The 11,849-nt window shown below is 44.9% G+C and overlaps 2 protein-coding genes across 9 annotated transcripts; one reads left to right on the forward strand and one right to left on the reverse strand.

Moving 5' to 3' along the window:
- Positions 1,766-3,589, forward strand: LOC8081797 (disease resistance protein RGA2). Its single transcript, XM_002459553.2, has one exon. The coding sequence runs from the start codon at positions 2,059-2,061 to the stop codon at positions 3,562-3,564; it is 1,506 nt and encodes a 501-aa protein (XP_002459598.1). The 5' UTR covers positions 1,766-2,058; the 3' UTR covers positions 3,565-3,589.
- Positions 3,375-11,422, reverse strand: LOC8069151 (glucose-1-phosphate adenylyltransferase large subunit 1). 8 transcript variants are annotated; one of them, XR_002449721.1, is made up of 17 exons: positions 10,967-11,420; positions 10,634-10,774; positions 10,292-10,465; positions 10,094-10,186; positions 9,923-10,006; positions 9,780-9,835; positions 9,384-9,477; positions 9,018-9,130; positions 8,616-8,688; positions 8,429-8,509; positions 8,267-8,353; positions 8,078-8,182; positions 7,446-7,552; positions 7,307-7,367; positions 6,549-6,671; positions 4,216-4,460; positions 3,375-3,719 (listed from the first exon to the last, which is right to left on the reverse strand). XR_002449721.1 is itself a non-coding variant. In XM_021452428.1 (17 exons), the coding sequence occupies exons 1-15, from the start codon at positions 11,135-11,137 to the stop codon at positions 6,570-6,572; spliced, it is 1,542 nt and encodes a 513-aa protein (XP_021308103.1). In that variant the 5' UTR covers positions 11,138-11,422; the 3' UTR covers positions 5,658-5,830; positions 5,918-5,944; positions 6,549-6,569. The 8 variants fall into 8 exon arrangements, 6 of the variants coding, with proteins under 6 accessions (XP_002461745.2, XP_021308103.1, XP_021308102.1 ...); XR_002449722.1 differs by lacking the exon at positions 3,375-3,719 and adding an exon at positions 5,370-5,640 and having other exon boundaries at positions 3,987-4,460; positions 10,967-11,422; XM_021452428.1 differs by lacking the exons at positions 3,375-3,719; positions 4,216-4,460 and adding exons at positions 5,658-5,830; positions 5,918-5,944 and having other exon boundaries at positions 10,967-11,422.

Genomic DNA, 11,849 nt, shown 5'->3' on the forward strand with positions numbered 1-11,849 from the left:
CATCATCTGTCCACCAGCCTCTTGCTGTGGCCGGCGTCCATCCTGGCTGAGGTTCTTTTTCTGTGAGTTTCTATCATTGCTCTGCCTCTTCTGAGAGTTTTGGTCTTCCAACCTTTTGCGGTAGTCGTTGTCTGACCTGCAATACTTCTCGAATTCGTGGTACAGCTCGTGCATGGATGCTGGCTTTTCTCTGGCCAAATGAGCCGCGAAGGGCCCTATGCGGAGACCCTTGATGGCCGCTTCAATGGCAACCTCCTCCGGCACGCCGGGTGCTCTTGCCTTAGTCTGTACGAACCTTTGGAAGTACTCCCGCAGTGCCTCTCCCTGACTCTGGCGACACTGGAACAGGTCCGTGGAGGTTAGTGATTCAACTGCGAATCCTTGGAAATTCGCCAAAATCTTGTCTCGAAGGTTCTCCCATGAATAGATTGACCCGGGTCTCAGCATTGAGTACCATGCCAAGGCATCTCCCTCGGCTGCGATCACGAAGGATTTTGCCATCACAGTCTCGTTCCCTCCAGCTGAGGCCACGGCTGCCTCGAAACTCATCAGGAACTGGCGCGGATCGGCCTTTCCGCTGAATTTAGGGAGCGTGATAGGTTTGTAGGTTGTTGGCCAAGGCGAGGTCTGCAATCCTTCGGACAAGGGGGAGCGAAGGTCCAATGCGCCCCGCAGCATGCCACCGTAGTTTGCCGGTTGCACATCTAATGTTGGGCCGGCGCTGGTCAGAACAGCGGGCTGGATTGTCGGCTGAGGTGGAGGTTGCATGCTAAGGATTTCTGCCTGCAGGAGTGAAAGCTGCTGCCTGATCTCGGCCGCTTGCGTCACGGCTACCGCTGCCTCTTGGCTGGCGGCGTAGGCGGCAGCGATCCGATCTCGCTCTTGCTGAAGGTTCTGCAATTGCGTTTGCAGCTGCTGGAGCTCTTGCGTGGCCGTGGGTTGCGCCGGGCCTGCGACAGGAGGAGGTTCCTGGCGTGTCTCCGGCTGCTCGTTCTCTGGCTGCTCGCCCTCAGAACCTTCTCCCTCCACGGTCGCGTACGTGCTCCGCACGGCCCTCCTCGGCCTTCCTCTCCTGGAGGGCTCTGCCCGAGGTCTTGTGGTGCTTGTTCTCTTTCCAGCCATCGCAGGTTATACTTCGATCCCCACGGTGGGCGCCAATGTTGGGAAGATGCTCTCCGCACTCCCCAGCAATACAGTGAATAGGGAACCTTCTCACTCGGTGCCGTGAGAAGTCTGAGTTCCAACGGGCAGCGGGCTCAACAGTAGGTGAATACAATGAATGCTCTCTCTCTATTAATAGCGGCATCGCGCCCCTTATATAGGGCCCGGAAACCGACCCAACGACATTTACATAAATGCCCCGTGACGGTGGGGGAATATTCCAGTATATTCTTTCATCGCAGTCTACCGACCCCAATACACTTGCGTAATTTCACATTGCGAACCCTTCGTTCATCCTTTGACTGGAGCCTCAGCAGGTCGGAGGCTCGGATCCTCCGCCTAGTCGCGGATCCTCCGACGCTTTGGTGTCGGAGGTTCCGCAGCCCGGCTGGTCGGAGGTTGCTCGACCTGGCCACCCCGGGAGTTCCTCCTTAGCCTGGTCCAGTCGGAGGTTCCTTGGCCTGGCTGCGTTCTCCCGCCATCCTCGGACCCGGGAGGGTCGGAGGTTCCAACCTTTCCTCGCTCGTGGACCTCCGCCGGTGTCTCAGTCCCTGCACACACACTGCACGACCAGACGAGTCGTCAACATTAGCATTTCCCGTCGAAGGATATCCTCCGACGTTTCAGGCGTCGGAGGTTCCTCAGGTGAAGGATAACCTCCGACGCTACCAGGGGGAAGGATGCAGCTTTTCCCCAACACATCTAAAACATGTCGATTAATTCAATGCACAAACGACCATGTCTTCTCTCTGTCAGTACTTCGATTTCTACGACATCTCTCTTCAAAACATTGGAGATCGGACTATATATGCCTCAGGTCAGGATTCATAACGAAAACATTCAGACAAGCCCATTTTCTATCGCTAGTTCTAGGGGTGAGGAGGTGAGGTTTTCAACATGGCCATGTTCTTGTCTTCAATTTTGAGTGAATTTACCAGTAGATCCATATCGTTCCTGATCGACAAATGCTTGACGTCGATCTCGCCGCCGACAGTAGAGGAGACGCTGAGCAACCTACAGAGGCTTCTCTGCCGGGTTCATATCATCGTCGACGAGGCCGATGAGCGGCACATCAGTAACCATGCCATGATGCGGCAACTGAGCCAGCTAAGGAAGGAGATGTACAGAGGGTATCACACGCTTGACACCTTCAGATGCCGTGGAGTCCATGAGGAGGAGAACCGAGTGAGCCCATCTTTCACCCCATCCAATTTCAATCCTGCCAAACGCATCCGCTTCAGCAGCAGCGACAGCAGTTCAAGCGAACAAGGTCATCTCCTTGAAGTTCTTGGCTGCCTAGAGGCCGCCATTAGAGATACGAGTGAGCTTGTTTTGTTCTTGAGTGGATATCCTCGCCGGTGCCGCCAGCCCTACAGCATGTACCTGCTTCTGGACAAGTGCATGTTCGGACGCCAAATGGAGATGGAGCAAATCTTGGGCTTCCTGCTACAAGAAGAGGCTCCCATCGACGGAAACCTAGGTGTCTTGCCCATTGTCGGACGGAGGAGAGTAGGGAAGAGCACCCTAATTGAGCACGCTTGCAACAATGAGAGAGTGCGTACACACTTCTGTCGGATCATGTGTTTTCGACGATGTGGTACAAAAGATGAGAGGACAGTGGCGACTCTAAGTGATTGTGATGTAATCAAGCATGGTAGCGGTGCAATTGGAGATGAAAGAATATTGGTTATAATCGAACTAGTTGGTGACATGGATGAAGATGTATGGAGGAAGTTTTACTCCGATTGCAAGCATCATGTTGCAGGTGGCAGTAAAATTATTGTGGCTAGTCGATCGGAGAAGATCTCAAGGTTTGGAACAACGCAACCACTGGAAGTAAAACTCCTCACGCCAGAAGAGCACTGGTACTTCTTCAAGGTGCGTACGTTTGGTAGCACAGACCTAGCAGACCACCCAAAACTGGCGTCAATAGCCATGGACATGGCGAGGGAGACAAACCGGGATTTCTTCTGCGCAAGCGTCGTCAGCGCCCTGCTGAAAGCCAATTTCGACGCCCATTTTTGGAGCATGGCTCTTGCAAGCGTCAAAAAAATCAAGCGGATAAATCCCTTGCTCTATAGAGAGGAGAAAGGCGCTGATTTCTTGCAGGGTTTCAAGCCGATAAATGTCAGAATAGTAAACAAAACATCTGTTGAAAATTTGGTGATCCTTCATGACTATGAAACAGGTTTTGTCCGGGAGACGGCTCAAAATGAAGGCAGCCAGATGACTATTCGAGATCTCTTGTTTGGTAGTAACAATGTTAGACCTCGTGGGAGGTTTGAAGTTGTTGCATGCAGATCACATATACCACCTAACTATAGCTACATGTGGGAGTGTGAGGTGCGGAGGCCACAGCGAATGATCTCCAGGAGAAAGAGAACTCAACAAATTCAGAGCTGATCACCTCTTATTGCTCTCTCCAAAGGAATTGTGTCATCTCACATGACTGATGACTTCAATTCGGAGGTAAAATAAGATGTACTCTCGTTTTTCTTTCCTCCTTTTTCCATTCGGTTTATGTAGTGTCTGAAATTGTGTACTTGTGCCAACAGATGCTATTTACAAAATGAAACAAAAAATAATGTTATTCACATAACTATTTTTATTAGTAGTTAACGTCTTTTGTCAGGGAAATTAATAAGTACTCCCTCTATTCCAAATTATAAGAAGTTTGACTTTTTTGCCCCAAGTTTGACCACTCATCTTATTTTAAAAAGTGGTACAAACATACTAAACCAAGCCATGACGAAAGAGGTGATATTTTGCACAAATTTTTTAATAGAAATGAGTGGTCAAACTTAGTGTTGAAAAAGCCAAACGTCTTATAATTTGGGATGAATTGAGTTGTTCAAATTATGAAGGTTTGGCAAACGCCAAACAAATAAGAGTGGGTACTTTTCACTAAGAGTACTGGACTATGAGTGGAGCAGAATCAGGAGACTTCATCACAGTAGACTAGAATGTACTATATATAGCATGCTCTCTCGTACTGTACCTATCTCTCGCCTGTACACTTTAAGTAAATTGCTGCAAAAAAGGGAAGAAAGGTACCCTCTGTGCGTGCCACCGCGCCGGCACTAGCTGAGGTGAAAGAACGTGCAATGGCCTCATGTTCATGGTCTGGCAGAACTGTTGGTGTGTTGCAGTTGCAGGTGCTCTCCAGTACTTAGCTGCATCGACAGTCTTGTAATCTTTTGTGCTATTGGGTTTTATTGATTGCATCTGCGTAGAACTCTGCTGTGACTGAGCTTCAATGGGGTGTTTCAGAGGTAACACTTCATTGAGGGATTGATATTCTGCAATTTACAGGCAAGGATTTATGACTCGGTGACATATAATTTCAAAGCAGTAAGAACATGGTATGCATTTCGTGATCATTTTCAAAAATATATATATAACCAAAATAATCACCTAGGATTCATAGATAGGATGGGAATTAGAACACCAGAAAATTAACCCTACCCTGAGTACTGTTCCAAGCAGTTTTAAGCTGTTCTAGTCCGTTTTTCTTTAGTCAAGGAACAGTAGGTACCAAAGTTTCTAGGTAATCACATATGCTTTATTGTAAGTGTCAACTACATCATCTCCAAGCATGTACTGCTAACTCCAAGTTGTGCATATCCTCAAATGTACTATGGGTCTAATTGGTTGCCTATATTAGGCCTAGCCTCGATTAGACCTTATGCAGCGCAACCCAAGCTAGCATAAACTTATGTAGTGCTTTGGTGTTTGGTTATCTTACATAAGCAAGCCGCGTCCAATAACATTTTTTTTTAACATTTTATTACACATAGTCATCTTATATGTTCTATTAGAGTTCTCATGTTTGTAGTAAAAGTAGAGAACGTCAAAATACTTCATTTTTGTGTGATCATCGGTTTATGCAAATCTGCATTGTCTAATATAAAAAAAAAATACCTAACGTATTAGCTAATGCTGCATTGGCCTGCTTTGACTTTGCAAGCCTGCATAAGAGCCTGTAGGCAACCAAACAAGGGCAAACTGCACAAGCCTGAACACAGGCTAATAAAGACAACCAATCAAACCCTATATGATTGGCACATACCCTAGTACCTGGCGCTACAGTATGAACAGGCGCGAAGCTAGTGCTAGATTAGCCCTATAGACCAGTCAAGGAACATGTATTATTTCATTGAAATTTACAGTGAATGACCTTAGTGGCAAAAATACTACTATCATAGTACCTTGGCACTAGGGTAGCTCAATCTAGGGAAAATTTGCCCCTGAGCATCAATACATTTGTTGAGCATGTTTGTTGAGCATGTTCCCAATACATACAAGAAACAAATCTTTCCCCTGACAACCTTTTTATCCACGATGATGTTTGGTAGATAGTAAGGATTTATGTACAGATCTTTCCACTGCTATACTTAGCATGAGTGATCTGAGGATGATATAGTCATAAAAAACGGGTCCAACGGCATTGACCCTCGACCCAGGAACGTCGACCCCAACCTGAGTACACAGGGTCATTTTCAACCCCATCATGTATAAACCTCTCGCAAGTAGCATACAACATTCCTTGATCCCATCTGACTTGGGAACAAACCCCAATAATAGAAAGAACACTTTCAAAAGAAAGGGTAAGTCTGATGACAGAAGATAATCCTAGTCCTAGAAAACAAATATCCTCACAATGCTGCCTCTGACAAGAAAAGAAAAGAGGGCATAAGGGTACAACTACAAGTTGCCAGAGAATTAGGCAGTGGAAAAGGTTGATCTCAAGGAGTACCTTAGACGTAGGCAATTGAGGTGGTACCTACATTACACAGCTAGTGAATATTATTAGTTCATTCTTTTCATTCTTTGCACAGGCAGGTATTACCTTAGACGTAGGTAATTGAGGTGGTACCTACATTACACAGCTATTTCATTCTTTGTGTCAGCAGTTAGTACACTGTTTACAGAGTGTTTCTTCAGTACCTAACTTTACAGTAGGGCCTTGTTTAGTTCCGAAAACTTTTTGGTTTTCGGCACTGTAGCACTTTTATTTTTATTTGACAACTATTATCCAATCATGGACTAACTAGACTCAAAAGATTCATCTCGGCTGTGCAATTAGTTTTTATTTTCGTCTATATTTAGTGTTTCATGCATGTGCCGCAAGATTCAATGTGACGGGAAATCTTGAAAAAATTTTGGTTTTTGGGGTGAACTAAAACAAGGCCTAGCAATTGATTTGGTGCTAACACTAGAGAAATCTGGACATTCTTCATTTATTCATTATGTGTAGGCTTAACTTGTTTATTTGTCAATATTTCAGGATTGTACATGGAACACTGATTCTCTAACTTTTTTTTTAAATGAAATTATCATGTGCAATAACATTGATTGCAAATTCTTAAGCATCACACGTAGCTTACCTGCAGATAACTCTATATCTTCTAAATTGTTGTACCATTCAGAATTACTGCATTCTTGAGCACCACAGTTATCCCAGAACGAATGTAATATCCTTCAGCTGTCCTGTCTGCTTCTTGCACATTCTGCATTCGTAAGGGAATATTCTCATCTCAACATCTTACTCTGGAAAAAATGGCAACCAAGAATTTCATAACAATAATATGAACAAAATAACATTTGCAGAACCTAATACCTTAGTTATATGTCGTATTGGCCCCAATTCTACCATGGGTTTTCCTTGCCATCTTTTTTTTTAGCGAAGTAGATTAAGGTCATTTCATTCTAGCAATGTCTTTTTAAGAAGAGATAAGGCTATTTCTAAGCCAAAAAAAGATAGCATATATCACAACTTTTGTAAAGAAATTTGCAACCCAAAAAACATATTTCAGATCAAGTGATAGTTGATTGCAGAATTTTTCTTGCCTCTGCGGTAGGTAGTACATATTCCTAAATGCACAAAAAGCTGGCTTTCTTTGTTCTCTGTAGTTGGTCAAATGAAGAGTCAACCATTGATTCATTATTGCAAGCATGTTCATGCTCAATGTTCATCCTTACCGAGTAATCTTATGGTACCATGCTATGCTCATTTTTAGTTTCTTACAAAGTAATTTTATTTTATCAGTAAATGACTAAGGAAGTGAGCTAGCAGATATTGAAGAGGCTCAAATGTATGGACTTAAAAGGCTTCCATAAAAATTACTTATAGAGGGGGTCATACCTCAGAGTTCATAATGACTACATTCTTCCCAATTCGAGCATTTTTATCAATGATACAGTTCCTGTGTAGACAAAACTCTACTTCAATGGAACATGCATAATACTTATTCAACCAAGTTTATATACAAATACACAATAACCTTATTTTAGTGTTCTCTCCAACACCAACTGGAACTTTTCCAACTGACAGTTCAGATAATCTCTCAACTTCAGTCTGGTAGTAATCTGCCCCCATCATCATGGTGTCCTAAACCAGTTTGTTGTTCATTAATAAACTTGAAAATAAACAAGCAATCCACGAGATTCAACAAGAATAAAAAAAATATCCGTTATCAATACTGGATAACTAGTCGCATTGTAGAGTACAGTTGACAATTAAATAACCATGCACATTTTCCTTCAAAATCAAAATTAACAAAAGGGTACAAAATTGCCACAAAACTAAACAAACAACAGAGTTCATAAATGCTCATGATGCATGGTGATACCACAAATGTGTATGTTATACAAAACAAACATAAATATATGGGCACTGCAGAGTAATAATCTGATGGCTGTGACAACAGATTGGGCTACATAATCTGATGTTTTATTTAGCATTTATACGTTTAATTACCATTGTGAGCATTAAATCTTCCTTAATAAATTTCTGAAGATCAACGATGCAGATTGAATACCAAAGGGTAACATTTCCCCACCTAACACCCACTCCCCCAGGATAGTTTCAGATTTCATTTGCAACTACATAAATCACAAACACTCAATAATTTACCTTGAGCTGCACCCCCAGTTCTAATCTTGAGCGGATACCAATGACAGAGTGCTCAACACTGCACTCGGTTAGAAAGCAGCCATGTGAAATTATAGAGTTCAAAACCTGCACAAAAACAGATATATCAAGCAAGGCTACCAGGTAATGTATTATAAACGAAACAATATATAGGTGGTAAGAGATTCTGACCTTGCAATTTTCTACCTTGGTTGGAGGTAAAAATCTAGGAGATGTAAAAATAGGCTTCACGGGATCATAAAAATAGAAGTTGGGAAACTACAAAATAATAAATAAATTATTATCCTGGCACAGAAAGATTAAGCTGGAAATGATGTCAGCCAAAATGTAAACCTGATCGGTGAGAGCAAGGTTTGCTTCAAAGAAAGACTTTATTGTCCCAATATCTTCCCAGTAACCATCAAACAAATAAGCCTGGAGCAAACAGAAGAACATGTCCTTCAGAATCATGTGTTCATGACAACTACAGTGGGTAACATAAGTTCATGTTGCATTTTGGAGGATTGTAGAGTGTAAATACCTGCACATCATAATCTTTTGCAGCCATTGGAATCACTTCTGAGCCAAAATCATTAGCAGTAGGATAATGCCCTCTAATTAATATGCACAACAAACAAATAACATAAGTGTCATCACCACCAGCTGCATCATAATGTGAATGAAGATGCATGGAGAAATTACAGGAATGTAATAATTCCTGTCTTACAGGTTACAAATCAGAAGAGGTAACAGTTTTGTAACTTGTGGACAATTTCACGTTCGTTGGGAACCACAAAAGAAAAGGCTTAATTAAAAGAAAGCTAGATGTATTGTGGTACACAAGATTGTGAACACAAAATGCCATTGTTGCATTGTTCTTTCATGTAAAGAGGTTTTTTCAAAAAAAAAAAGCCTTACTTAGTGAGTTCGTTCTAATTCTTACCTCAGAAGCTTTCTGAGAACATCTGCCTTAAATACATATATTCCCATTGAAGCCATGTATTTGTATGTACTTGCAAACTCTGGGGATAATCCAAACAATCCCATATCCACTTGCTACATTAACAAGTATGGTAGATTATTTAAAAACCTTTCCACAAAGTAAACAAATCAAACGATAGCATTCGAAATGAAGTTAGGGAAACAGAGGATTCAAATCAAATATGATAGAAAATGATTCAACATAAAAGGAAGCCCATGAACAAAAATGTTAATTATGCAAAAGAAAGGCAACATGTGGTCAATCTATACTTGTCTGAACAAATCATTAAGTAGTTGTTGATTTTGGGGTCAGTGAGAGGGAATGTACCATTGATTTCAAATTTTCACCCTTGGGCTTTTCAAGGAAATCAGTGATGCGACCATTCCTGTCGGCCTTCATCAATCCAAAATCAGATGCTCGACTGCATGTCAATGAGATAAAAAAAACAAATAAAAAGATAGGAATATGTTAGCGTGGGATATGTCAACAGAAAACAAGGCCATTCTAGTTATAAAATGCAAAGCATGAGATATCCAAAGCTTTCCAGCATGAACATTGATGATGGTCATAAACAAGTATGCTCTAGTGAATAAACAGTGCATTACAGTATAGGTAACTAGCTAAGATATCATATTGGCATATTGCTTTGTTAGACAACTGAAGACTAGTTTAATTGCCAAGAAAAAGCAAGAAACAAATTCAAAAGGGACAAAGCTGAATGACCTTTCATCCATAGGAACACACGCAACTGAAATATCAGCACCAGAGTCAACATGCTTCTGCAAAACAGTGTTATAATATATCTTTGTCCAGCAAAGAGAAAATAAGACTGAAACTACAACATCAACTTGGAGCAGATAGGAAACCTGCACAAAGTCCATGTAATCCATCCTATACAGATGATCACCAGACAGAATCAGTATGTTTTCTATACATTTGAGTCTTGCGTCCTTCACAGAATATCAGGAAAAAAGTTAATTGGAGATAGTGACAGCATCCTCTGAAAGGTAGAGCATTACACATGGCCCAGGAAGAACCTCAAAAAGCCAGAGGAACTGCCTGACAGCATCTGCTGTTCCCTGGAACCATTTCTTTCCGGATTCCCCAGCTGTCTGTGTAGCTGCCAGCACCTATCCGATGAGCAAAAATAAAACAGGCAGGAAAACATGGTCACGAGCCCATCACAATGGTAGTATTCCACAATTGATTGACCCTGCTTAGACTCCAGAGTGTACCTCCACAGACCCACCACTGAATCCAACTCCCTCGCCAAAGTTGTATGTCCGTGCGATGTGGCGATTGAGAGACTGGGAATTGAACTGGGTGAGGACGTAGATCTTGTTGATCTTGCTGTTTATGCAGTTGCTCATCGGGATGTCGATGAGCCTGTAGCATCCCCCGACGGGCACCTGAAACGCGAGAGACGACAGCTGAATCACTATTATACAGTAATAACTACCTTCACGGCTCAGTCCGTCAGTCGATTGCAACGGGAATCTGCAACCGCTAATCCCAAGTTTGTACGAACAAGTGAATCACGAATGACGAAACGCGACTTTGTGAGGGGTGGAGATTACCGCGGGCTTGGCTCTGGTCCGCGTGAGCGGGAAGAGGCGCGTACCAGCGCCACCGCCGAGGATGATGGAGGCCACCGTGTCCGGGCTGACGTCCCTCCGCGCCACCGCCGCCGCCTGAGCGCCCGCGTCCGCCTGCTCCTCCTGGCACACAGGCGACAACCCGAAAATGTGATCGACCCGCCGTAGCACGGAACGGCACGGCACCCGCGACACAGAGATCACGCCACGGCGCCACACTTGACACCGGCGTGGCCTAGGCGCCTAGCATGTCCGATTGTTGGAAGCCGGAACCACGCGACGCGGACCGCACGGCAATGCGCGAGCGCAACTGACCTTGATCCCCCGGGGGGCGTCGGCGAGGACGAAGCTGGTTGTGGTGGTGGCGGCGGCCGACAACGCGCGGCGCGGGGCCGCGGCCGGGGGCGAGGCGCGGCGCGCGGGCAGCGGCGCCGCGGGGCTGGCGAGGAAGGCCGCGCTCGCGTGCGGCGCCGCGGGGCACGCCATCGGCCGTGCAGCCGGTGGTACTGTTACGTACGGGAGACGGGGGGGAGGAGGCGCCGCGCGCCGCGCAGGCAGGGGGGAACCGGGAGTCCGGGAGAGCCTCTCTCTCTCTCTCTGTGTCTCTGTCAGTGGGGTTGCAGCTTGGGGTTTTGTAACGGAATGGAGCGGTGTGGGGGAACCGAGAAGAGTGGGGAGGCGCGTGGGGGCACGGGGGTGTTTTCGGATCCCAGCTCGCGGCTCAAGTCACGAGACCTTGGCCGGCCGTTCGGCGGTGACCCGGCTCTGAATGCTTCCTGCTTCCCCACGGTTCCGTTCCACCGCTCACCGCCGGCTTAAAAAAGCCGTCACCCGGCCACCCCCTCGCGCGCGCGCGCGCTCCTAGGCGCTGCATGTTGACATGGTTGTGTGGCTCGCAAGGCCACAGCCCACACACAGCGTCATGCTCATACTCTTGCAAAGCAGATTAGAGTGAACAGGGAACAGCCCACACACAGCGTCATGCTCATACTCTTGCAAAGCAGATTATGAGTGAGACATATAGGCCGGGCGGTGGCAGCAAATACGGCTTGTGTTGCTTCGCTCCTAATCTCTAATTGTAATCCTGATATTGTTTAGTGAATGAAATCCCTATTGTCGCAAAAAGAAAAATAGGCCACAACCCACACATAGCGTCGATCTAGCCATTGATCATTAAATCTTGTAAATCTCTGTTTCG

This window comes from Sorghum bicolor, chromosome 2, assembly GCF_000003195.3.
Source record: "Sorghum bicolor cultivar BTx623 chromosome 2, Sorghum_bicolor_NCBIv3, whole genome shotgun sequence".
NCBI lineage: Eukaryota > Viridiplantae > Streptophyta > Magnoliopsida > Poales > Poaceae > Sorghum > Sorghum bicolor.

Bases quoted from the DNA above. Each gene is read 5' to 3' on its own strand.
- LOC8081797 (XM_002459553.2), top strand. From the start codon at position 2,059: ATGGCCATGTTCTTGTCTTCAATTTTGAGTGAATTTACCAGTAGATCC.
- LOC8069151 (XM_002461700.2), bottom strand. From the start codon at position 11,137: ATGGCGTGCCCCGCGGCGCCGCACGCGAGCGCGGCCTTCCTCGCCAGC. The intron at 10,466-10,633 runs GTAATCTCCACC...CTCGCGTTTCAG, and splicing joins GGACCAGAGCCAAGCCCGCG to GTGCCCGTCGGGGGATGCTA. The intron at 8,510-8,615 runs GTATTTACACTC...TGTTTGCTCCAG, and splicing joins CAAAAGATTATGATGTGCAG to GCTTATTTGTTTGATGGTTA.